This window comes from Anabrus simplex, chromosome 5, assembly GCF_040414725.1.
Source record: "Anabrus simplex isolate iqAnaSimp1 chromosome 5, ASM4041472v1, whole genome shotgun sequence".
Classification (NCBI taxonomy): Eukaryota; Metazoa; Arthropoda; class Insecta; order Orthoptera; family Tettigoniidae; genus Anabrus; species Anabrus simplex.
In genome coordinates this window covers 255,087,135-255,114,100 of record NC_090269.1, presented here as the reverse complement: position 1 = coordinate 255,114,100, position 26,966 = coordinate 255,087,135, and the positions used below count along the sequence as shown (strand labels likewise).

General features: G+C 37.5%; 1 protein-coding gene across 1 annotated transcript in view; it reads right to left on the bottom strand.

Moving 5' to 3' along the window:
- The window catches only part of Dhc16F (Dynein heavy chain at 16F), a 1,052,459-nt gene that overhangs the window by 376,418 nt on the left and 649,075 nt on the right, over window positions 1-26,966 (bottom strand). The window contains exons 41-42 of the mRNA XM_068227815.1: window positions 16,441-16,602; window positions 16,140-16,316 (exon numbers count right to left, since the gene is read on the bottom strand). Coding sequence (XP_068083916.1) covers window positions 16,140-16,316; window positions 16,441-16,602 — 339 coding nt within the window. The remainder of the gene's footprint in view (window positions 1-16,139; window positions 16,317-16,440; window positions 16,603-26,966) is intronic.

Sequence of the window (26,966 nt, the reverse complement as noted above, 5' to 3'; positions counted from 1 at the left end):
TGACATTGCTTCACTGTCACATTCTTCCTATTCTGTCATAGTGGCCGCATTCTTGCTGACTGCTTCAGGCTTAACCTTTATCCCAGCTACAAATGCCCACGTATGACTTTTTACTAACACAGCCTTCATGTGAATTTTCCACGTGTCAAAATTGTCCTTTGACAATGTCTCGATGCGCACCATACTTGAAGTGTTCATCTTCACACACTATTTCTTCACCGAAGACACTTGGCTAAATGTTTAACTCAACCTCGCCAACTGTGCGCGACACAATATTTTTACGTGTCTATTTTTCAGTGTATTTTATCACTACTAATTTAATCACTTTCCAAACGAGCATCCTGAGCTCAGAACCTGTTGAAAAGGCACGATGTTACAGAAAGTAATAAGGTCAGCACGGTTTCTATTAGAATGAATCTATTTTTTACAAACGTAAATCACAGTTGGATACAGTGAAAACAATAGACATGGAGATTACAATCGTGACGTATCAGAATGAAAAAAGGAACCATAGTGTGTAGGTGGTGCTACTTCATAGTGGCTCAGCCAGAGTCATATGAATATAATATAAATATTCTCATCATCATCATCATTATTATTATTATTATTATTATTATTATTATTATTATTATTAAATTTTGTGAACACTCAATTTTCTATTTGATGAACCGCCACTGCTTTTAATACTTCTGGGAGAAGTTGTCAACTCCAGCAATTTGAGATACTCCTTTCTTACTGTCACCCCAACACTTCAAAGATCACATTTATCTCAAATTTCACTTTAATCACATGCTTCAGTATCAACTACAGTACAAACATTCCACCACGGTTCTATAGGGAAAATGCACAATAATTAAACCCATATAGGAGCAAAGTGCAATCAAAGATAATCCATCTGGTCACTGCATTTCAAAGTTGGCTGTCTCACTGAATTATGTAGTATATACTGAACAAATTAACACAAGAAACACTTGTGCAATAAAAGAAAAAGCTGACAAAATGTAATCATTCTTAATCATCCATGTTATCACCTCATAATTAAGAATGCCAGATATCCGAGGGACTTATTCCCAATCAGCGTTATCTGACAATGAGTAACTTATGAACTAGCACTGCCATCTATTGTAAATAAAACATTTTCTCATATTTTATGTATACACAGTACAAAGCCTACAGCAGAATCACTTATAAGCTCATGTGATCTGTGTAAATAAGATACTGTCAACATTTGCTCTGGAAAACAAAAACCTCTTTGATGAGATAAAGATGTATGAAAATGGCCGATACATCAGCAGTTCTGAAGCAGTCTGGAGAATTTCAATTTCTTGACTGATATCCCATTGCCATTCATCTTGATGTTCAACTTTAAAATGGTCAGTGCATTTTCTTCAGTTATGTCATGAAAATGCTACTTTATACAGAAGTTCCTTCATACTACATGTGTCAGAATTAAACATTTGTTTGTTGTAAGTGAGGAGAGGATGTTGACAGTTGGCAAAGTGTTAAAAAGAATTCTGCTTTAGGCAGAGTATAGACCATCCACTTCAACAATGTAGAGTGCTACCAACTCTATTCTTCTTCATCACATTAGTGGGTCGAAGTCCTATTCTTATCCAAAAACTGTAGATAATATTTTGGATCCTACATTCCAATCTGCTTGCAAAGCACTTTGCTCGAGGATTAGTTGATGTCCTCTCATAATACGATAACTTTCATGTGTTATGTTGGGATTTGCCATCACTTCAACACATTCAGTCTTCGGAAAAAGTACAAGGACAGAATATCAGAGGACATTAAGCATTAGATAGGCAGGAAACTACAATGCAGTGTTAACCAATAATGAACTATTTGTATAACAGGAGCTTGATGTTGATTGAAGACGCTGAGCTAACTCTAGGTGGAATGAACTTGCCAAGTACGGTTTGCCTCAGCGTGAGAGATGTTCTGAAGTTTTAGGAAACTGTGAGTGCTTGAGAAAAATTAACTACGATGATGATGCCTGAAAAAAAACTCTATCCACATCTGAGGCTTCTGTAACACATGAACAACATATCTTGTACCAGCAGGTCTTGGACAGCATCCAGCCTAATTCCAGGCAAGTATCTTTCTTTGATACTCCAGCTAGCACTGGCAAAAATGTTTCTAATAAACTTGCTTATGCAAAAGTAAGAACTCATGGGATTGCTCTGGCGGCTGCAGCTTCAGGCATTGCTGTTATGCTGCTGGAAGGAGGAAAGACAGTGCCCTCAGCTTTTAAGTTACCTCTCAATCTAAATCATGTTGAGTCTCCTATATGTTACATCTCAAAACAAAGTAATATGGTGAAAATTCTATAAGATCATAAGGTCACTCTTTGGGATGAGCGTACAACAGCACATAAAAGTCTCTTTGAGTTGCTGAACAACTCTCTCAAAGATATTCTAAATTCTAACGACGTGATGCGAGGTATGATTGTACTCTTGGCTGGAAATTTTTGCCAGACTCTACCAGTAGTACCAATGGGAACACAAGCGAATGACATAAAAGCATGCATCTAGGCATCTTATCTTTGGCCCCACAGAAGCAGTTCATCCTGGGACACGCTATGAGATGGCTCACACCTAATAGCCTCTCGAGTTCACTAAACATAGGTATTGTAGTCAAGTGGTACTGTGTGTTGATTTCTTCTTGACTGTGCCCTAGTGTCTTTTACTAAAATGTGACAACTCATGTAAAACAATCTGTGAATTATGGCAACAAAAATTATATGGAAAAACACCTTGGAATGTATTTTTGTGAGAGGAAGCAGGCCAACAGCGTGGGAAGTTCACAACTGGACAGTGACTTTTTTTACGCTGATGCAAGACCAGATGAAGATTGTACCAGGGGGTACACCTTCCCCGGCTATTTAAACCATGCGCCTTCACTAAGGCCATCTATGTCAACAGAACTGAACTTGTGAACACCCAGAAAACTTTGTCTTCTACAGTTAGATGTTTCTTTCATCGATTTAGTTGCTCCTTCTCCTGGACTAAAGATTAACTACTGGATAGAGTAATATTTATTTTTGGAGTTGGCAAACCTTTTCTTTCTGAGGGTTGTTTTGTTTATGTACCGAAGTTATCAACACTTCAGCTGGTTCCTGCTCGATTGTAATTAACCTGTCAGATAATTGGAAATATGTTCTCTAGCCAATTAAAACCAGGAGGTGTGTACAGGAATCCAGCCAATCAGTAAAGAGTTCTGGAAGCTTCCCCTTACGATACTATAAAAGCAGGGCACTTTAGGGCCATCTTGCCGGAATAGCTCCAGTGCTTGGGAGTCTGACCTGACCTAAGGGAAGCAGGGGCGAGGCCTGCGTGAGGAAGATCCGGCGGCACAAGGTATTGGCAGAATTTACTTAGACATGTGACAGCTCCTGCGGGTAGTTTGAGGGAAGGTTTCAACCTCTTTTCTTTAATGTAATTTTGTAAACTGTGGTTTCAATGTAGAATTTTCAGCAAGTCTGAGGGCTCTGGTTTTATTACCAACTGTAAAATATGTAATGTAAGGGAACAAAGAGTGATAACCCTCTGTTGTTTCCCATTCAATCTTGCATTTGGAGACTTAACTTTTTGAAACTTCAAAATTTTGTAAATTTGGTCTTGGCCTTAAATGTTTCCTCTTTAGTCACACCTTAATAGTATAAAATTTGCCCCTGTATCTTTGGGCCATAAGCCCACTTAGTGTTTTAACAATTTCTATAAGGAGTGCAAGTGTTTTGCCTCCTTGCATTTTGTTTATGGTCAGTTATGTGCAACCATTTTCTTTCTCTATTAAGGCCATGTAGTATGGGCAATTATGCCTCCTGTTTATTCAGTAACAGTTTCTGCATCTTGGTTCCCTTTAGGAACAGTGTTTATTGCTATTGTAATTGTGGAGTAATTGATGAACACTCTAAAGCGTAGGTGGGCAATGAGAGAGCCTGCTCCTTGAGCCAACTGCATAAGCGCAGGCAGAGCCGAGGAGCCGGGAGCAGCTGATGTCTATCCGATAGTTCTGTCAAGACTAGATGGTGATATGTGCAGCATTGTACCGGACTGAGTATATTACATTTACGCAATAAAATAGCATAGAATGGTACAATATATGGTGTAGTTAAAATAATTATTATACATTTTGTAGACAGTATTACTGCTTTCAAGCAAATGTTGTAGATTTGGCAACGTCAGATAATGAAAGGTGAGTTAGGCCATTTTCCCAAATTGCCAATACAAAAAATCTAGTTTAACTCAAGATCAATTGCAGTCATTTTGAGATACTCTTTCATGTCTTGTGAAATAATTTTCCATCTGATTAAGAGATTTGGACAATTTATCAGTTGATCTGAAAGTGTTTGTTGTACCTTTTTAAATTGCTATAGTAATTGATGACATTCCATCTGATTTACATTGCAAGTTGCTCACAGTTCGAAATGATAGTGAACTGAAGGCTAAATATGAATCACGAACAAGCCTATCACATTTTTATGAAAATTTTTCTCAAACAGATTTCCCAAATATGCACAAAATGGCTCCCAAACTTCTATCAATATTTGGCTCAACATATCTGTGTGATAAACCATTCTCTCTAATGAAGATAAATAAATCTCCACAAAGAGCAACTCTGACGCACATCTCATTGCCGTTCTTCGAATTGCAAGTGCAAGAACAAGTGTACCAAATACAACTCGTCTTCTCCAGTGAAAAGATACACACTCCTCCTCATCTGCTGAATGAAATTTCAGATATATAAGAACAGATAGGCCTATGTTTTATTTAAGGTAAATAATATTTATTCATATAGCTTCTGTGGCTCAGGCGGCAGTGTGGCGGCCTCTCACCACTGGGTTTTGTTGTTTAAATCCCAGTTACTCCATGTGAAATTTGTGCTGGACAAAGCAGAGGTGGGACAGGTTTTTCTCTGGGTACTCCGGGTTTCCCTGTCATCTTTCATTCTAGCAACACTCTCCATTACCATTTCATCTGTCATTCATTAATCATTGCCTCAGAGGAGTGCGACAGTCTTCAGCAGCCAGCACAGTTCCTATCATCGCCGCTAGATGGGGCTTCATTCATTCCATTCCTGAACCGGTCGAATGACTGGAAACAGAGTGTGGATTTTCACTTTCAAAATTTATTCATGTAGCTTATTTATTTCTGTACTTAGAGCTAGTTTTTCGTTTATTGTTTATGCTGTGTTCTAAACAAGTTTTTATGTTGGCCTTATTGTATTTTCAGGACTATATGTAGTAGTGAAAGAAGTATTTAGTTATCAGATGTCATGGTGATTCATTTTGTTTCTTACGCATAACCTAATGAAAGGAATATTATTAAACGTACTTACTTAGCAACATAATCTAATGCACTGAATAGAACAAGACATTAGACAGAACAAAAATATCAAAAGTTTAAATCTGTTTTGATACGTGGCTTGTCCCCAGCTGTAATGATAAGCTGTGAAAGCAGTTACAAAGTTAACTTCTGTCAGAATTCATACTCTGCTCTTTTCCCTGCCCGAGCTGGAGTGCTGCTCATTGAGCCAAATTGTGCCCACCTCTACTCTAAAGGGTTTCCTAGTATAATTTCAGTGTATCAAAGGAAACTGACTGCCTCTGCGAGGCTAGACTATGGTATTTCAGAGCTCAGACTCCTTAGTAGTAGTGTAGCTTCTTGGAGCAAATCATGCTCTTGTAAAATATTGTACCTTCAAGAGCAATAATGTCCTTTTCTATGTAAATTAACTGCCTGGTAATTATCACAAGTTTTTGCACCTGATTTTTGGACTTCTAAGTCTCTGATATTGTTAGAGCTGATGAGCTTTTTAATAAGCTGTTATATTTGTTGGTTATTTATTCACATTTCCTATCTCTCGATTTTAACAAAAGGAAATAAATAAAATTTCCAAATTTATTGTGTTAAGTTCTGCTCTTGTTAATTTCTTGTCCAGCCATTCAACCCAGGCACTTCTTATCCCTTGCTCCAAGAAGGTACACTACTCAGGAGTCTGAGCTCCGAAATACCGTAGTCTAGCCTCACAGAGGCAGTCAGTTTCCTTTGATACACAGAAACGCCATAACAGAGATGATCCAACTAGACAACCTCGAAGCTGCAGCTTATTTTAAGGTAATGTTGTATGTACTTTTTGAAAGACTGATTGCCAAATACCAGGGTTCTCACAGGATTATGTTAACATGGTCGGGTGGGGAAGGTAGACATTAGTGCAGCAGATATGGCACAGAAAACAGTGTGAGAGTTAAATTTACCCCCAGAAGTGCCAACTGATTCAATCCAGATGGTCTTAAATAAATATGGGAAGGTTATTGATCTTAGGCAAGAAGACTGGTCTGCTCAATACCCCCTTTAGAGTTAAAAATGGCATTCAGGCACTTCACATGGAAATCAAGGAGGCGATACCTTTCTTTATTTTAATCGAAGGCTTCCGTGTGCAGATAATTTATGACGGACAAATTAAGACTTGTTTAGCATATAATTCATCGAACCATTTGTGCCTGGACTGTCCATTGCACCAGCAGCATTTATTAGAGAGGCGTACTATATCTGCCCCTGTTAGGAACAACATGGGAGTATCCGATATCAGTGAAACGGAGAGCAACTTGACTAGTAAACAAACAGCACTGTGGTCTGGTGTTGTTACTCAGTCCGAGTATGATAGGGCAGCAGGCAGTAACACAGATAGCAGCTGTAAACAATCCTCTCAGCTTGACACACTAGTAGAACCTGTCAGTGCACCTGCTGAAGCGAGTAAGGCCGAAGAACATGTGAATGTAGTAAACACACCAGTGTTAAATGCCAGTTTACAGAATATAGCTAACGCACCTGCAGGGGACCACCTTGCATTAGATTCAAATGGCATTTCAGACTCAGATACCATCTTGGTAGAAGAAACATGAATTACTAGGGACATACACATACCAGATCAAGGAAACATAGAAGAAAATAAAGCAAACACAGACACACTGAGACAGGAAGACAAACAAATTGATACCATGGACATTACTCTTCAACCAATGACAAGGTCAGAAGCTGTGAGCTAGCACCCTGAGGAAGTACTTGCTTCATCTGATATGGATAGGTTTGTGAATCATGATCAGAATCCTCCCACTCTCGAATCATCGAACAGTCAGATGGGCCTAGAGAAGGAGGAATTGTGGAGGGAGGACACACTAGTAGAAATATTGCTTGAAATAATAAAATGTAACCCTGGTCAGCGAAATGTAGGCAAGCTAGCTAGTAAACAACAAAACCATCTGTATAAAACAGGCATGAGTAAGCAAGGATTACCTCCCACGTCTACGAAGAAATAGTTTGACAGAATATCGATATGTGAACTGCATTCTATTTTTCTTTCTGTCATAGTGTCATGACCCTCACACTAACAGTAATTAATCGGTATGGAGAGCCGCAAATTAAATATTTCTTTAAGCAAAAATCTTACAAACTTTATCAAGACGAAGAACTTCTAATAAACCTTTATTTTAGGTGTATTTAAAGAGACCTGTGCAGACTGTTTCACACAGTAAACAGAACGCCTAATAAATCTTTATTTTAGATGTATTTAAAGGGGCCTGTGCAGTCTATTGCACACAGTACACAGTTAAAGTCACCCCATCACAAAATGCGTAGGCAATGTCTTTCTGTGTCAAACTTTCAATATGAGAGATGATTTGTGGCGCTTAAAGTCCTTCATTAAATTATAAAGACCGCTCCGTTCATTTTCGATTGGTTCATTGACCCGACTACGTATCTCAAGTCCCTGCATTCGTTGATATATAGCAAGTATTTTTGCTTTATAGCAATGCAATGCTTGCAGGAGCTCAACAATAATTCATCACCAACTAAAATGCATGCTCCACTGAAATTTCTACAGTGCCATGATATAGATATTGTAATGCTGCAGGAGGTCTCTGTCAATGAGTTTTCTTCGGTATTAAACTACAATGCCTACGTAAACACTGGAAGTGATAACCTAGCTACTGCTATTCTTACTAAGTCAGGTACTGAACTGCAGTCAATGGGCATGGACTGAGTGGCAGATTTCAAAATTACCTGTTTTACAATTTTTATGCACCATCTGGGAGTGACAAACACCAGGAAAAGAACAAATTATTTCCGTCAGACTTAACACATTTACTTCGCGCCTTGCCTATGCACAGGTCTCTTTAAGCCAAGCAGGAGTTTAAAAACTTTAATTACAAACCTCCAAATGTGTGATGCTTGAGTGCTAAAACATACTACACAAGGATTTACGTTCTTTTCTTCAAATTCAGCAGCAAGACTGGTTCACTTTCATGTTCCACAAATAAGTCGTGTAGAAGTAGTAACAGTACCATTTTCTAATCATGCAGCTGTCATTCTATCCATGAGATTAAATATAAGTTTCATACCTAGAGGGTGCTCTTACTTTAAGATGAACATAAACTGAAATTGCTTTGGGCAGAATGGAGTAAAAGAGGGACTAGATATCAAGATGGGGCTGATTGGTGGGATCAGTATGGAAAGCCGCAAATTAAATATCTCTTTAAGTGAAAATCTTACAAACTTTATCAAGATGAAGGACGTCTACTAAACCTTTATTTTGGGTGTATTTATGAATTACAAGAAAACTACCAGCCATCATCCGAGAGAGAACAAGTAAAATCAGCCACTATAAACCAAAAATACTTGCTATATATCATCAATTAATGCAGGGACTTGAGATATGCAGTTGGGTCAATGACCCAATCGAAAATGAAAGGAGCAGTCTTCATCATTTAATGAAGGACTTTAAGTGCCACAAATCATCTCTCATATTGAAAGTTCAAGACCCAGAAAGACAAGAGTAGACAACACAACCGAATACAGGTAAGGCTTTCAACTCATTTTATAGACAACTGTTTGATGCCACGCCAACCCAAGACAATGAAAATACTTTTTTTGCTGACTGAAAGCCTTCACTGCTCAGAGAAGAGGATAACTCAAGGCTTGAAGGACCCATAACCGAAGAAGAGGTTTTGAAAGTAATATGTCAAGGGAAGAGCTCAAAAACACCTGGGAATTTTACTCTGTATGCTGGTTGATAATTGGAAAAAACCTCATTTGCATTCTGGACACTGTTCTACAGAGGAAGGAACTTTGTGAATCACATCATTGAGGGATTGTTATACTGATAAAGAAGTTCTCTACAGCTACTACTGTCAATGACTATAGCCCAATCACCCTTCTAACTTATGACTACAAAATTTTAGCCCGAATTCTTGCCAAGAGATTATGACCATTAATATCCTCCCTGTACAACACTGTGGAGTGTGTTGTTGAACAATTTTTTATGTTACCTGTTCACTGCATGATTATGTGGTGTCAACCAAACGCAATCATTCCCAGTGCTTACTAGTGTCCTTAGACTATCAGCGTGCATTTGACAGTGTGAATCATCAGTATCTGTTAAATGTTTAAAATGGCATGGTCTTAGTCTCACATTTATCCCTTACATTCAGTGTCTATACACAAACGTATCTGCGATTTTGCAAATTAATGGCTTTCACAATTCCCACGATTCCCATTAAGAGGTCAGTAAAACTAGGATGTCTGTCTTCAATGGTGCTGTTTATCTTAGCCTTAAATCTCCTCATTTGCAAGCTGCATACTAAAATAGGAGGAATAACACAAGAAAATGCAAAGCTCACAGTAGCTACTCACGCGGATGATGTCAGTGTAATATTAACTTCGGATAACGATGTACTCCACATGCAAAATGCTCTTGCACAGTTCAGTTCAGTATCTGGGTTGTCTATCAACTATCATAAATCCAAAGTGATTCCGTGAGGAGACTGGGCATCAATACCTCAACTCCCGCCCCTATAAACGGTGGAAACACACAAGTTACTTGGAATATATTATACTCGATAGACCGCTGAAATGAATCAACAAAATTGGGGACCTGTTGTCAACAAGATAAAAGTCTATGCAAAAGAACTCTATTGGCAAGACCTCTCTCTAATCCAAAGGATTTGGACTGTTCACTCATATGTTCTATCACAACGCTGGTATCTTGCACAAGTACTACTATTGCCTAAAACATTTTCTAGACAGATAATATGTACTATTCATGGTACATTTGGCATGGAAATATCTTCCAAGTACCAATAACTACCCTGTACCTTTAATCAACAGCTGGTGGACTTGGGTTGGTAAACGTCACCATTAAATGTCAAGCCCTATTCTTGAGTCGTGGAAGAAAAACAGAAATGAACCAACGGAGCTTCTCATCTGCTTGGTTGAAACTCTGGTCTACTGTGGCGGACTTGTGCAATCCACCTGATCTTTGCATTGTCACACCAGCCCTAAAGTATCTCCACATTTATTTGCAAGAATGGTGCTATTTGATGGAAGCCAAGTTAGTACCAGAAGTACAATTAACATGTCAGATTTATAGTGATTTCTTTCATCTAACACCTCCAACACTCATGTGCTTATTTCAACAAGTCCCTTCAAACACTGACTTTCAACAACTTTGGAAAAACATTAGTGCTCCTCATTTACCTCCTAAAGTGCGATCTACATGGTATATGGTAGTCCATGACATTGTACCAACAAATGAACGGCTATACTGAATATGACTGACTGATTCGGATTCCTGCTCATATTGTGCTCAATATGACTCAATACTTCACAGACGGACCTCTTGTCTGAGGGTCATACCAGTGTATATGCAAGCAAAAGCATTTCTTCAACAGATGAACTTCACAATCAATAGTCAGGACCAGTTCATAAGACCTGAATATTTCATTACCCCAAGGACAAAACAATTCTACACTCTGGATAATTGGACACACTATCCATTTTATAATGACTACAGTACTGATGGACAGCTGGACAAGGAGCTTTACAGTGCATACCTGAAGAGAACAAGATGGAAATTTGTTGCTCCCCGAGTCAATGAAGTGTGTGGACATTATCGAAGTGCTTTGTGATAAGTAGTATTTTGTTTGTTGGTGATTTTGTTAAATTATAATTGGTAAAACACAAAAAAGTCTAGGATTTATGACAGTGAATATTACATAAATAGGTAAATAATAATAATAATAATAATAATAATAATAATAATAATAATAATAATAATAATAATAATAATAATAATAATAATAATAATAATAATAATAATAATAATAATAATAATAACAACAACAACAACAACAACAACCGTTGAATGGCCAAAGCTACCAGGTGTAAGCACTTTAATTTGATGCCATTGGCTGCTTTGATATTTAGAAATTTCATGATCTGTATTGAAGTGGGATTACAGTAATTGAAATTAATTAATAGGGGTCCTCCTATTCAATACACAGACATTTATTAAAGTGAATCAATCACATGTCGTTCACACGAGGTACTAGTTTTGGCACTAAACTTGTGCCATCATCAGCCACCGAGTCAAATCAGGCAATTACAATAATCAGAAACAACTTTAAAACACACTGTAACACCTACATAGATTAATATTAAATAAAATATGGTAAATGATAATAGTGCACTTCAGTATAAAATCCTTTTAAAATGACGATGACTCCATTGTTTTTTTACATATGGTGGTTTGTCTAGCTTGTATATGTCTTTGATCTTGTTGAAATTACACTGCAGAGTTTAAAGTCATATGAAGTTAACACTTTGTTTGATCTGTGGTTTGGTTCCGAAAATAAACGTGCATATAATGGACTTGGTTAGAACCAAAGAATTAATTCTCACTTCAATATGGGGTTTTTGGAACCTGGAGAAGAAATTAAAAGCTGAATTAGGCAAAAGATAGAAAGTAAAGACTAAAAAGATGAACGAAAGACTAAAAAGAAAATTCTAGAAATGACGAGAAACAACTAGAAACGAACTCACCTTGAGCAGCCTGTTTCATCGGCAGACGGAGCTGGACTGATGGATGGAATCATGAGGTTAAGGGCCAAGGCGTAGGGGAGGAGAGGGTAGGGGAGGGGAGGAGATGGGAGGGGAGGGGAGGGGATGGGTGGAGGCGGAGCAACTGGCAGGGAGCTAAGCTATACTGATGAGGATATATATTACGCATGATTTTAAATATCGAGTTGTTAATAGGTGGTCTAATATTCTTTAACCATTTAATTAAGAGATTAAAAAGAATATTAGATTTCTTGGAAATTTCATTTAAATTATAGTTAGGGTTGAAATATTGATCGCAATGAATGAAACAATTTTCAACAATATTCATAATTGGCCCTTTCTTTGCTATGTGAAGTATCTCAAAGTCATGTTCTATGTCAGTGAACTTATGATTAGCGTCGTGAATGTGTTGGCCTATAGCAGAAAATATATCTTACTGCGTTGACGTGCTCTAAATGTCTGGCAGTGAAGCTGCGTCCTGTCTGTCCCACATAAGAGGCGCTGCAGTCATTACACTTGAATCTATAGATTCTGGATTTAGAATCTGTTAGAGGTATTGACAGATGCTGAATTGTGTATAATTTCTGAAGTCCTGTTATTAGTTCTGAAGAAAATGTTTACGTTATGTTTTCGAAAGAGATTGGTAATTTGATGGACATCGTCATTGAATGTAAAAGTAGATGAAATTGTAGTTTTAGGTTTTTCTTTTGTGAGAGTAGTCTTAGGCTGGTGTCTGAACTAAAGACATATACAAGCTGGACAAACCATGTACAAAACAACGGAGTCATCATCATTTTAAAAGGATTTTATACTGAAGTGCAGTATTATCATATATCATATTTTATTTAATATTAATCTATGTAGGTGTTACAATGTGATTTAAAATTGTTTCTGGTTATTGTGTTTGCCTGATTTGACTCAGTGGCTGATGATGGCACAAGTTTAGTGCCGAAACTAGTACCTCATATGAACAACATGCTATTGATTCACATTAATATGTAAATCTTTGTGTATTGAATAGGAGGACCCCTATTAATTAATTCAATTATTGTAATCTGGCTGCTTGCTCATCAATTTTGACATTCCATTTTACTCTATGCCTATTAGATGGCAGAGTAAACTATATCTCTCTTGGGCATCTATGGCAGAGTTTGAATTCATTTTGTCAGGTAAATACCAAATGTATTACCAGAGATCTTTTACATGCTGACATTGTACAACATGGTGTGTCGAACGGACTTTTTCCTGTCCTTCAAAAACCAACTACCTCTGCCGGGTTTGAATCCACTATCTTGGGACCTGGAGGCCATTGATCCACAGAGGAAGCTTCTGAAAAAATGTAAATTTTTCTAACAGAATTAAAAATATATTCAGGAACCTGTAAACTCTCTCTAACAAAAATATGAGATTTCATCTAAGAGGCAATGTTTCTGCTGTGCAGTTTTCTGAACTACTTTTACAAATTTGATATGGAAACTACCCTGATTTTCAAGGTAAAATTACTATACCTACAGGTTGAGGCATGGTAGTTACTTCTTTGTTGTAAGCACAAAGACACACACACAAAATGCTGTCAATTGTGTACACTATTTTATTCACAAATCATATAAACATCACACACACACACACACACACACACACACACACGCACACACGCACACACGCACGCACGCACGCACGCACGCACACACACACACACACACACACACACACTAATGAACTGCTACTGCTATGAAGAGGAAGAAGAAGACTGCAACACTTGAATGTCAACCAACTATCAACCCAACAAAATCGCATCATAAACTCACAAGCTTGAGACCCATGACTGTCTCTTTAAATACATTGCCTGGCTAGGCTTCTAGAAGAGTATGACACAACATGTTTTCTCATAATTTCTGGAGTCTCCTATAGCCTATTTATAAAGAAAGGAATTTTCTGTAACTCTCTAGTGCCAAAGATATGTTGTTTTGGACTATTACCCTGTGTTGAACAACATTACATCTGTTTAATACATCATATATATTCAGGTAATATAAAATTATATACTATCAATTACATGTTCTTACATTAAATCAAGTCATATTAATATACATACAGCAGACGTATTGTGACATAACCTGACATGTTTTGTTACAAAAGATACAATTAATATGACTACGATACTAATCAAGCTCAATATTTCCATTATTTATCCATGGGTTAGAGAATTGTTTCCAAGTTATACTAGTCCATTACACTTGCATCAATATATCCCGTCAATGCAAATGTCAAGGAAAAATGTTTGAACTGGGTGCATGAGAGCAATTTTAACATTAACAAATAACACAACTGCTGACATCAATAACATTTTATTGAATTCATTTGAAGGAAAAAATGTGGCATACTAATCAGTTGATTCAGTACCACAAATTGATAATGTTGTGCAATATCCATGAAAGTACTCAATGTGCTGAGTCCACCAATTTTCCCAGCACATAGAATTATTCTAAGGAAATCTCTGTTCTCTTAAACTGTGCAATGGAACAAGACTACATGTGTCTGCTCTCCAGAAAAACATAGTTGAGGCTACATATAATTGGATGTGCCAGAGGAGAATCAGATTTCATATCTTGTACAGCACTCAATACCTTCAGACTACCCAAAAGGATATAGTTTCCTATAAAAGTCTGTTTTTCTGTCACAACCAATAAATCACCAGGGCAGCCAATAGAAGCAGAATCAAATTAAGGTAAGACTGATTTTTCCATAGACAATTTTATTTTGCCTGCTCCCAAGTAATTTCTCCATTAAGCCTACTGATTTTAGCACCTGATAGAAAGACTATTAATGGGGTACACAAAGAGGTTCTGAGATAATTATATTATTTTTAAAATATATGTTATTTAAATTTATATCCTTGTTTTAATTTATTGTAATCAGTAGTAAATTTGTGCAATGTTTGAATACCAAATTGACTTTTATTTATATGGCATTAAACTATAAATAATTTTTGGCACTGATGTGTAAGTTGTTATAAATACAATCCATAGCCTTTACAACTGAAACAACTGCAGGCAAAGTTGCAAGGGTAATACTAGTATATCCATAGCATGCTAGAATATTAACACAGTTACTTTTATAACACATAAATAATTCTGCCAGTCTAACAAAATAAACTTATATGCAACATCTGTTCCTGGCTTTCTGAAAAACAGTACAACAGAATTAAGAATATATTCAGGAAGCTTAGGATTCAGAACAACCAGAATAAGTCAATTTACAATGGAAGGTGCAACCCACTGATACACTAACCAGGAAAGAAATTTGATCAATTATCCTCTGATACAGGAAACACAAATAGGAAAACTTACTCCATGATGGTCACAAACTTTCTGTGAGGAGACAGCCGCAGCAGCAGAAGAAGAAGAAGATTCAGTGTGTCAATCTTATAAGAATGATTTAGTTTTTACCTGGCAGTCAAGAATTATCCATTGGTGTTTCAAATTACAGGACGTTAACTACAAGGTCATCAGTCCCACAACTGAAGGAAGCAAGGTGAGGAGTTCTAATTCTCAGAACAATGAGAGCACTGAATAAATAAAGAGGAAAAACATGTAAGACTCCTTAATGATATCCTCCATCACATTTATAAACATTATTGTTGACATTCACACTTTCCTATCTTAGGCCAGTTTTAATTTCTAACAATCCTGCTTGCCCAAAGATAAGAATTTATGCTAAGTGGACATACATATCTCACCTAGAGCAGTGTGCTTCAAATGAGACTTGCAGTGTTATCTGAAAAGTGCACTAGTTACCACCACCATGGAGAGGTGTAGCAAACCAACTGATGAGCTGGTGGCACAATGAGGCAAAACACTGGTAATTTCACAACTAAGAAAGCATAAAGAGCTTGAATACTTATATTTTAAAGTAGTTCAACAGACCAAGGAAGCTTCAGCTCTAAGGAGCTCGAAGAAATTTGCCTCAACATATGTGCATCTGGATATGGGAAAATCACAACAATGATGATGATGATAATCTAAAGAGGGAATTATTTACCAAAACTCAGTGAAGACTTACAGGCCATATGGTGAACCTCATTATCATAGCAGGTAGTTTGTGGTACAGCCACTGACCCTGGCTAAACACATGATGTGTATGACTATGGATTTAAATTGGGAAATAGATTTGGCAGACCAGATTATTCTGCTCACAAACAGAAAATTACCAATTAGCAAAAACTTGTTTTCTTCTTACCTTCACAACTGCTTCATCTGCTGCAACAACCTGTCGTACTTTATCAGCCTGAGCCTGCTCTTTCACTAAGTATTTCATTAATTCTTCAGTATCAGCATTCTTTTTTTTCAGTTCAGGCTCCAATGCTGTCAATTCATCTTTCATTTTGTCGACTACATCATTTGTTTCATACAGTTTCTAAAGAGAAATATCAAGACACAATATCAAATGTTACACTGCTTGAAATAAAACTGCATATTGTACCTCAATTAATTGTCATTTGTTGAATAAGGGTACAGGAAAATAGCAGTTAAATACTTACTTGAAGACCATTTGCAATACGATCTCTCATCCTTGTTGTATCTAATTTCTTTTGATCCAACATTGACAAGTACAGCTTAAGGAGCTCTAAGTAACTGCTAGGTGTTGTGTAGTAATGACGGCGGACTTCATTATAGTAACGTTCAGTCATAGTCGCTACACTCTAAAATATTAAATAATGATTCAATCATTTCAATGCGACAGATCCAAAATGTATTTATAAATCTATATTAATATACTCTAAGTAGAAGATCTTGAGGCATTAAAAATTCATATTTCTCTTGTTGGAGCATGCTGTACATCTAGAAAATTAGAGTTGATCTGGTTATTTCTGGAAAAAGTCTGTCAACAAATGTAAATGGTTGCCCAGCAGACTTGAGTGAGGTCAAGTTTGTGAGAAAAGTATACCTGCGGGGAACTTACACAAAAGATATTTATATATTTATATATTTATATATTTATATATTTATATATTTATATATTTATATATGTGAGCCATTGCATGGAAAGGGTATAAAGTCGGATTTTTCATATTTAAGATTTTTGTGGTTCTTGGCACAAGATACTCAGCATTAAAAAAAAAAAAAAAAGAGTTAATACTTTTAGGTGCAATACTTCTGAAGAAATTATTTATTGACTGTTGCTATTCTGAAAACTGTATTTTGACAAAAATAAAATTGCAATCATAGCTTTCACTAATTTTCTTACCAATTGTATAAAATTTTCATGACATTGAATGGTAATGACTTGAACTACTGTGTAACTTATTTTGTTAAGAAGACTCATAGTTACTTCAAGAAGTCAAAACATCAAAATACAATTTTTACACCCCAGACACTTTTGTTAACCCTTTCCGGCCCTTAGCGCCCGGAAGCGCCCGGCTGTTCATTTAGCCTTCCGGTCCTTAGCGCCCGAAAGCGCCCGGCTGCATTATCTGCATTCGTCTGCGATTTGTGCGATAGTTTTTTATTTTTCTCATCAGTGAAGTGTTTATAAGGCATTTATGAACACGCAGTGCAATCTACAAGTCTTAGGAAATAAAGGGAGAGAGATAATCTGTCTTGACGTTGCCTAGGCAAAGGACTTGAACTTCCGCGAACGCGAGTCAGCTGTTTTGTTCGTAAACATGGCGGGATTGAATATCGCGTATATTGAAACTGAGCTGAATATGGGCGAAAAACGTCATACAGAATTTTTAATGAGTGAATAATATATCAACGAAGATAATTTTAGCGAAAACAGTGATATGAAAGACAACGAATATTGATAAATCGGACCTGATGGCGATGCCACGGCAATTCAGGTAACACAAATATTACGTTTCGTTACTCCGAATGATTAAATGGATGATGTTGAACCTGCGCATAATTCGGAAAGAGTATTAGGGGAAAGCCTTCAAACAGTCGCATTCCGGTAAGATAAAAACAGAATGGGAAGACACTTGCCCAGATGAAATAAAATATTATATACATGGGCATCATTCCACTTCCAAAATCACGTGATTATTAGTTTTGAGGGATTCAGACAACACGGGAATGTGACAAATGCTGACTGTCTCTGTGTCGAGTATCACGAGGAGGGGGGGTGAAAAACACATTATGACTCAATAAGCAGAGAAATGGATGTGATGGTATATTTTCTAATGTTATTGAAAATTTGAATTCTTTGTGATCAATAGTTTTTACTGTATTTAACTTTTTCTGAAACAATACGGTCTGCTTCAGTTTTTGCTAAATAATAGGTTGAAACCTGGGGATAAGCGGAGTGAAAATGCGGGCGGGAAAGGGTTAAGCCTTGCTGTATAATTTTCATTGTCAACTTTGGGTCCCTTTCCGCACAATGGGTCACATATGGTATTTGTTTTAATTAACTTTAGAAAATTACTTTCTCATACTCTGAACCACATAAAAACATGTTTAGAATATAGATCGTTCATCACAAAAACAATAGTTTGAGACTTTTCCATGTAAACAGTAGCAGTTACCAGTCAACGCCATTAGATGGTGGAATGTTGTATCCACACTGGCAAGTACAGCTGCAGGATGAGTGTGTCTTTCGGTGTATTCGATTGTAGGTTAGAGCGTAAACTGTGTACATTGGTATCATGAGGAGAATGAGTGTTGTCAAAATATTTATTACAGATGTGATGAATAATGCAATCACAGTCAAGGATATGGAGTTAAGTGAATATATTATATTGCATAATAATGCAGAAATATAATGGGGATGACACAGAAATGTATGTTGTTATACTGGATAGTAATATTGATTTTGAAGCAGCAGAAGAACCTGCACCTGAAGGTGGCTGTTCAAGCAGCACAAGACTTCTATCTCAAGAGCAACAGTAACCATCAAGTCAACATCAGTATAAACTATCTCTAACTTAAGACTCTAGGGCATTAGAGGATACTGATAACAGCATACTGAAGAATATCTATGAAGACCATTACAACTCCTATAGCAAACTACAGTGGTGCTATAAGTGCATTAGAAGTAAATCAAATAGTAAGTTAATTTTAAATTATGTGACTAGCAAATGACAAGAAGGAGCTCACTACAAAGGAAAAAGGTTGTCTCAATTACAAACTTTAAGAGAGCATGCACTGTTGAAATTTGATAGATCAAGAATGTATGGTTCTAGAGATTACAATTGGCATCTGCAAATGAGGGCACTAGATGTGTCTAAAGTGGTTGACCAGGACAATTTCAAAGCTTTGGTTACCATTACCAAAATTCTTAAGGCTGAATTTGGCATTTTATCCAGGCATGTTACTTCATTCATCACACTTAAGGCCATGGAAGAAGATAATAGTAAACAATGGAAGGCATAAGAGTTTGTGGAGGAAGCAAACAAATTTATAACATAGGAGAGTATGAACTAAGGATATGTTCAGAACAGTGACCAAAGGCAATTTCATTATGAAATGTCTTCAATGTCAACACTCTCACAGAGGAGAGAAACTAAAGCTTATGTGCTGCAGTCTGTACACAGCTCTACACACAACTATACATAACTGATGTGGCTTTATCGATGAGCAGAATTAGCTAACAAGCAGTATATCTGTTTCCAGGAGACACAAAGCACTTTAGAAATTTACTTTCTCATACTCTGAACCAAACAAAATCATGCTTAGAATATAGATCGTTGATCACAAAAACAAACTTCCTCAGTTCCTCAGAAGGAAACTTGAAGCAACACGTCCACGAAACATTTATATGGAGGCAAGGAAAAGTTTAAAAATGACACAAAAAAGTAATAAAAATATGAAATGTTTTTTAACTTCAGTACTCTGTGAACATTTGTGAGAGGAAAGACCCTATTGCTTTGTGATTCCTGGTCAGGTCCTATGGATTGCGCCCTTCTAGATGCAAGTTTTCCAAACAAAGATGTTCGACTTAAGATATTGTTACTGTAAACAATAAAACATAGCTAACCTCATGATGTGTACTTCTTCCAGCAATATAAGTTTATATAAGAAGGATGACATTTTATAATAATTTGCGTTACATCGCACTGACAGAGATAGGTCTTATGGTGACTATGGGAATAGGAGTGGGAAGGAAGCAACCATGGTGGTGGTGGTGGTGATTTTTGTTTTAAGAGGAAGTACAACAAGGTAATCATCCTCCCAGAACAAATTAGTGGGAAAAAGAATCATTTAAAATAAAAACGAAAGTTTTTTCAACAAATTAATTTGGAAACGGAGTACAAAAATAAAACAAAGAATAATATAATTAGGCTGAAAAATTACTAACGAATCAAAAGGGAACTTGCATTCCCTGAGTAACAGTACACTTGTAATTTATATACCCTTGATTAGTCCTCTGTCACACATAAAGCGGATGACGAGATCAGCAGTAGTCGTGACATCGGCTAGTATGCGTTCCAAGTGTTTCCTGCAGGCTGAGGCTCCTTCTTAGGCCAGAGAGATCGGTGCACTCTGTGAGGATGTGGGCCACGGTGAAGTCGACACCACAAGGAGACACTGGGGAGTCTTCCCTCTTTAGGATATAAGAGTGCATGGATCGTAAATGACCTATCCTCAGCCTGCACAATACTATGGCCTCTCTCCATGAAGGTCGGAAAGAGGACCGCCATACGGTAGTTGTCTTCTTAATTGCTCTCAGCTTGTTGGGAGTTCGGATAGCTAGTCACTCCGATTCCCAGGACACCAGGATGGTTCGACGTAGCTGAGAACAAATATCCTTAGCAGGTACATTGACTGGTCTTGGAGGTAAAAGTACAGCTTCCTTTGCAGCTTCATCCGCAAGTTCGTTTCCCGCAATCCCAACGTGGCTTGGAAGCCACGCGAAAGTGATTCTGGTGCCAGCATCCCTTAACCTGGCTAGAAGGTCATGTATCTGCTGTACCAGTGGGTGTTGTGTGAAACAGGTTTGAATAGACTGCAGAGAGCTTAACAAATCGGTACACACAAGAAAGTGGCTTCTTTTGTCACGCAGTGCAAACTGCAGAGCCTCTAAGATGGCATAAAGCTCTGCAGTATACATGCTACATACTCCAGGAAGTGAGATCTTTGTGCTCAGTTGGAAAATAATTATACTGGCAGGACAGACCACAAATATAAAATTAGAAGGAATTTTAGCAAAAGCGATTGGGGTAAATTTTCATTCATTACTTAAGTATGGTTCGTCCATTATTGGAATATGCAAACAGTGTTTGGGATCCTCACCAAGAATACCTAATAAAAGAAATAGATAGTGCGCAAAGGAAAGCAGCAAGATTTGTAACAGGGGATTTCAGGAGAAAGAGTTGTATATCAGAAATATTAAAGGAACTTGGGTGGGAAACTTTAAGTAAGAGAAGGGAGAGGACTATAGGATTACTAGCTGATGTACCCGTGCTTTGCTACGGGATTCTCAGAAAGACTGACTTGGTGGTTTTCCTAACTGAATTCAACATAGGTGATTGCAAAAACGTCAGTAGGAATGTAGCAATCGAAAGCAATGTTATCATATAAAATACTCGATCAAAAGAACAACCGCACACTTTCTCATTTTCAACGAACAGTACTACGGTGCCAACCTAACAGTCCAAAGTTCCAGAGCCGGAACAACCAGGTCGCAGACTGCCATGAACACTCCTCTGGCATTATTCCATTAAATATGCACACTACTCATTCCAATCAGTGCCTCAGAGTAGGGATTGAATAACTTGAATGCTAAGATGAACCAGTGTGTTACGTACCGGCAGTATCAGAAAATGTATGAACCAGAGGAGTGGCATGCTAAATAAAGGAGAAAGTTTTCCAACTCCCTAGCTATTTCCTGCCATTGTTCAGTCAGGCTGTTATACTCGGTACGCAGTAGTAATCCCATCTATCGAAGTTGAGCGGCACGAAGAACATCACAACAAACAATGGTCAATGTAAAGTTATTGTTGATCAGTGTTATGCGCTTTGGATATTGTAGGCCTTCTGAAATACCACTCTTATCATAGTCGGTACAGTAAAACTGAATGAAACATAAATGATCGGATATTGTATTGTCTATAACTTTTGTTATGTAGTACCGTACTTTTCGATAGCACCAGTAACATAGGTACCGGTATTTAAAAATTAAATTTCAGGCACCTTCCCCTAAACTACCATTTCATCTCGGGAAAATAAAATTATTTACAGCTTAGACTGTAGTTTCTTATTCACCGACTCTATATAGTGGTTTTCATTAAATTCTGTTAACCCATTTTCTCGTGGCTCGGCGTTGATATGGACTTAGCAACAAAAATACAAATTCATTAATATCTGTGTTATCAGAGCCGGTACGGTAAAAATGTATAAGACATAAATGATAGGAAATTGAATTCTATATAACTTTAGTTATATAGATTTATCGATAGGACTGCTCATAATATAAATATTCGATAATTAAATTTAAGGCCTTCCCCTAAACTACCATTTCACTCAGCGTGAATAAAATGATTTATAGCCTAGATTGTAGCGGCTCATCCCCCGACTTTACATACCAATTTTCATTAAATTCTCTTCAGCCGTATTCTCGTGATGCGTGGACAGACAGACAGACAGACAGACAGACAGACAGACAGACAGACAGACAGACAGACAGACAGACAGACAGACAGACAGACAGACAGACAGACAGACAGACAGACAGACAGACAGACAGACAAACAGACAGACAGAAATTACGGAAAAGTAAAAAGTACATTTTCTTGTTACTATGGACATGACCGATACAGAAATATCATTCTTTTCAAATTCTGAGCAATGTACAGACAAAACTCTTATTTTATATGTAGAGTTATAGAGCCTATACAAGAGAAAAAGCGTGGGGAGATATCCGTGAGAGGCTTCAGTTGAAAAATAATTATATCTGCAGGACTGACCACAAATATAAAATTAGAAGGAATTTTAGCAGAAGCATTTGGGGTAAATTTTTATTCATTGGGAAGGGTGTGAAGGAGTGGAACAGTTTACCAGGGGTAGTGTTTGATCCTTTTCCAAAATCTGTACAGATATTCAAGAAGAGAATAAACAGCAACAGAGAAAATAAATGAAGTGTTAGAGGGCATTCGACCAGTGCAGGTTATTGTAAATAAAAGAATGTGTGTGAATAAATTAATTCCATCCCCTGGTCTAAGGAGTTTGGACAGCCAAAGCAGGGGACTGCCTGTAGGGGTGAAGTACAGTGGGGACTTTGAGGGCGTTGGGACCACTATGGTAGCTGTGAAGGCCCTTCAGGAACTCTGAAAAGTGGTGGCAAAAGGGGCTCTGGTTAAGACGCAGCAGGTCGTTATGCTATTTAGGTTCCAGAATAGGTAAAAAAAAAGTAAATAAATGCAATGTAAAGTTTAATCTTATACCAGTTGTATAGTATCATTTGAAGTAATTCCACATACTGTATATCAGTTGACTATATTTGTAAGTAGTACAGGAGATATTATAAGGAGAATTTTGTAAATATAAATTTATTAAGGATGAGCTGTGTGTTTAACCCTAGAACTGCCAAACGTCACGCTTGCGACTCAATAGGGTGTCACTAGAATGCCAACGTCACACGCGCGACGCATAATACATGCATTCGCTCAACCAGTCATAACATCATTTATCGTTCACTTACGTTATTTTAATAAGTAAGACATTGAAGAGGAAGCTTCAAGTCTTTCATCACACATTCCTCACTAGCCGGAAGTGACTCAGTCAAGGTCAGCTACTCTTTCCTGATCTCCCTGGCGTCTCAGTTGCTATGTGACTTTGCACTCGCTCGCTGTTCCTGTGAGTTTCTGTGAATATCTTTCGTTATCTTTCAACAGATTGAGTTTATTATTAAATTGTTTCTTTTGAAGTGTAAACTTTCATCCTGGATGATGAGCTACGTGATTCAAATGATATTCCCAAAGTTCTTGAAGATGATTGGGATGCTTCCTCTTCCAGCGATATATTTTCTTTAGCTGATGATTCTTCTGAGAGCGGAGAAGAATATATTCCAGAATCTGAAGTTGAAAGTGATTCCAATGAAGAGAGCAGGCCTGCCGACGTTTCATTGGATGCTACTGTTTTCGTAACACCAAAGTGGTGCAGGGTTTATCCACCCGAACCGGAGTTCGATGTTTCCGGGAAGTTCCGCGTAAGGGATCCTCGCATTTTGATCTATCCGCCCCGAAACAGTCCACCTATTACGTATTTATACTTGTTCTTTACAGATTTGATTTTGAAGCTCTTGGTAAAAGAAAGTTCTGGAGAAATGTAGGCCTCTTCACGTATGCGAACCTGGTTTGATGAAACTGTCTCCGAAATTAAACAGTAAATTGCCATTTTAATAAATATGGGGTGCACCGTGAATGCTATCATAAACTGCAGCATTTCTGGAGGCCTCTGAGGCACGGCAGGAAAAGAAAACTCTCCGAGAATGACTCCCAGTAATGCTCGGCGGCTGGCGGAACTGTGTGCAGCTTGGAAATTTTAATCATTTTGCGATTTTATTTTATTTTTACTTTTGGGAACTTAATACTTTTAAAACCTAGACGAAATTTGGCATGTTTTGTATATAGTGATTTTTGAAATGAGTGGTTATTTATTAATAATGGTGAACTTGAAAATAGGAAAAACACTTTTTTTTTAGTTTTCCAAATTTTTGATCGCCTGATACGCACCAGATATGCAAGTAAATGATCTAATACTTATGTAAGTATCTTAAATAAAGCTTTCTGAGTAATATGGTGTGCTGCATTCCTAAAGTTTCTGCACTAAACATGCTTAAATTTGTTAAAAACATAAATGTGTAATACATGCGAAAATGGCCTGGCATTTAGTGAAAAACACTCGGCACTTCTAGGGTTAATAGAAAAAATTGTTAGCATAAATTGTATAATATTTTATTCATCATCATCATCCTAAACCATCTCCAGTTTCCCGGGTGTGGTATATGAGCCTCCTCCATCTCATCGTGTCCTTGTACCATTCTTCCTCCACCAACTTGTCCCAATCATGACCTCTCAGCAGTTCATCATTCTTAACTAAATCTATTCATTTCCTTCGTGGCCATCCCACGGGTCGTCTTCCTTCTACTTTTCTGTCAAATTCCTTCCTTGCAGTTCTGTTTACTGGCATCCTCTTCATGTGACCAAACCACTTCAGTCTTGATATCTGAATCTTATTGAGGAGAGAATCATCTATTCCTACTTCTCTAATTTTCTCATTCCTAATCTTGTCTCTCCTGGTTTTCTGGATAATAGTGCGCAGGAATTTAATTTCAGCTGCCTGAAGTTTGGAATTATCTCTATTGGTCAGTGTTGTGGTTTCAAGACTGTATGTAAGAATTGGTGTATAATAGGACTTGTACAATGTCATTTTTGTTTTCATGGGTATTTGCTCATCCCACAGCTACTCTTACCTGGTGGTAAAATTGTGTTGCCTTATTGATTCGATTGTTCACCTCATGTATTGCTACCCAAGTATTTGAAAACTGGAACGCTGTCCAGTTGAGCTTCATTTAACATGACTATTGGTTCTGCTCCTTCCCCATACACTTTCATCACCACCATCTTGGTCTTGCTGATGTTTAAACCATATTTCTTAAACTCCTCATTCCAGCTTTGTATTCTCTCTCCCAATTCCTCTTCTGAGTCACTCCAGATCGCAATATCATCTGCAAATGTGAAGGCTTTGATATCTCAATGTTCTTTCCTTTTAATAGATTTCAATACTACATCCATTACAATAATAAATAGAAGTGGTGGCAATGAGCTGCCCTGCTGCACTCCTCTCTTTGTTTCAAACCAGTCCGACAAACCACATCCTACTTGAATACAGCTTCTGTTCCCACTACACAACATTTTCCCTTTGTCTATGAGGCTGTCTCGCACTTGAAGTTCTTTCATGCATTGCCAAATTCTTTCCCTTGGTACACTATCGTATGCTTTCTCAATGTCCAAACATATTAGAAATAAAGGCTTGTTCTTCTCCCAGTATTTTTCCATTAGCATCCTAATTGCAAATATAAGGTCTGTAGTTGACCTTCCTGGTCTGAAACCATACTGCTCTTCTTCCAAAATTGGTCCAACAATATCTCTGATTCTGGTCTCTATTATTTTTTCCAATATTTTCAGGACGAGACAGTAGTGTGATACCATGGTAATTAGTACATTTTCGTCGGCTTCCTTTCTTGAACAGAGGTACAATGATGCCCATCTTCCAGTCCTCAGGAATAGTATTTTCCTTCCATATCTTGTTGAGCAGTCTGTAGAGCCATTGGATTCCTGGAATTCCCACTGCTTTCAGCATATCTGCACTTAGTTCATCTATGCCCACTGCCTTTCCTTTCTTCATGCTCCTGAGCGCATTTTCAACCTCAAGCCATGTAATTGGTGGTTCAGTTGTGGTTCCTTGACTTGGCTCTCCTCTATCCATTGTTTTTTTCTGTATCTCCATTCAGCAGCTTTTCGAAATAGATCTTGAGTTCTCGTTTAATTTTTCCCTCTTCTTGTGCCAGAGTTCCATCATCACGTTCTATTGTTTTTATGGTCTCTTGATCCCTTCGCTTGTTTTTCACTACTCTGTATAGCAATTTCATATTTTCTCTACTGTCCTCTTCCAGTTTGTCTGCAAACTCATTCCATTTCTTCTCTTTTTCTTCCCTTACAATGTTCTTTACAGCAAGTTTTTTGTTCCTGTATACTCCTTGAAGTCTTTGTATTTCTTGTTCATTTCATTCTTGTCCCTGTTTTTGTTTTTCCTTGTCCAGTGCCTTCTTTATTTGGTTTCTTTCTTTCACCGCTGCTTTCACTCTATCATTCCACCATGGTGTCTCCTTTTTTCTTTTGATAGAACTTGTAACTCCACATAGGTTTTTGGCTTCTCCCACAAAGGTGTCTTTTGAAGGCCTTCCATTCTTCATTAATGCTGGTTACTTCACACTTCGGCAAACTCTGTTGAATCCTTAGTCTGTATTCTTCCTTTATTTGGACTTCTTGCAACTTCCAAGTTTTAACCCTTGGTTTTTTCATAATAAGTTTCTGCATTTCATTTGTCTACTACCAACAATCTGTGG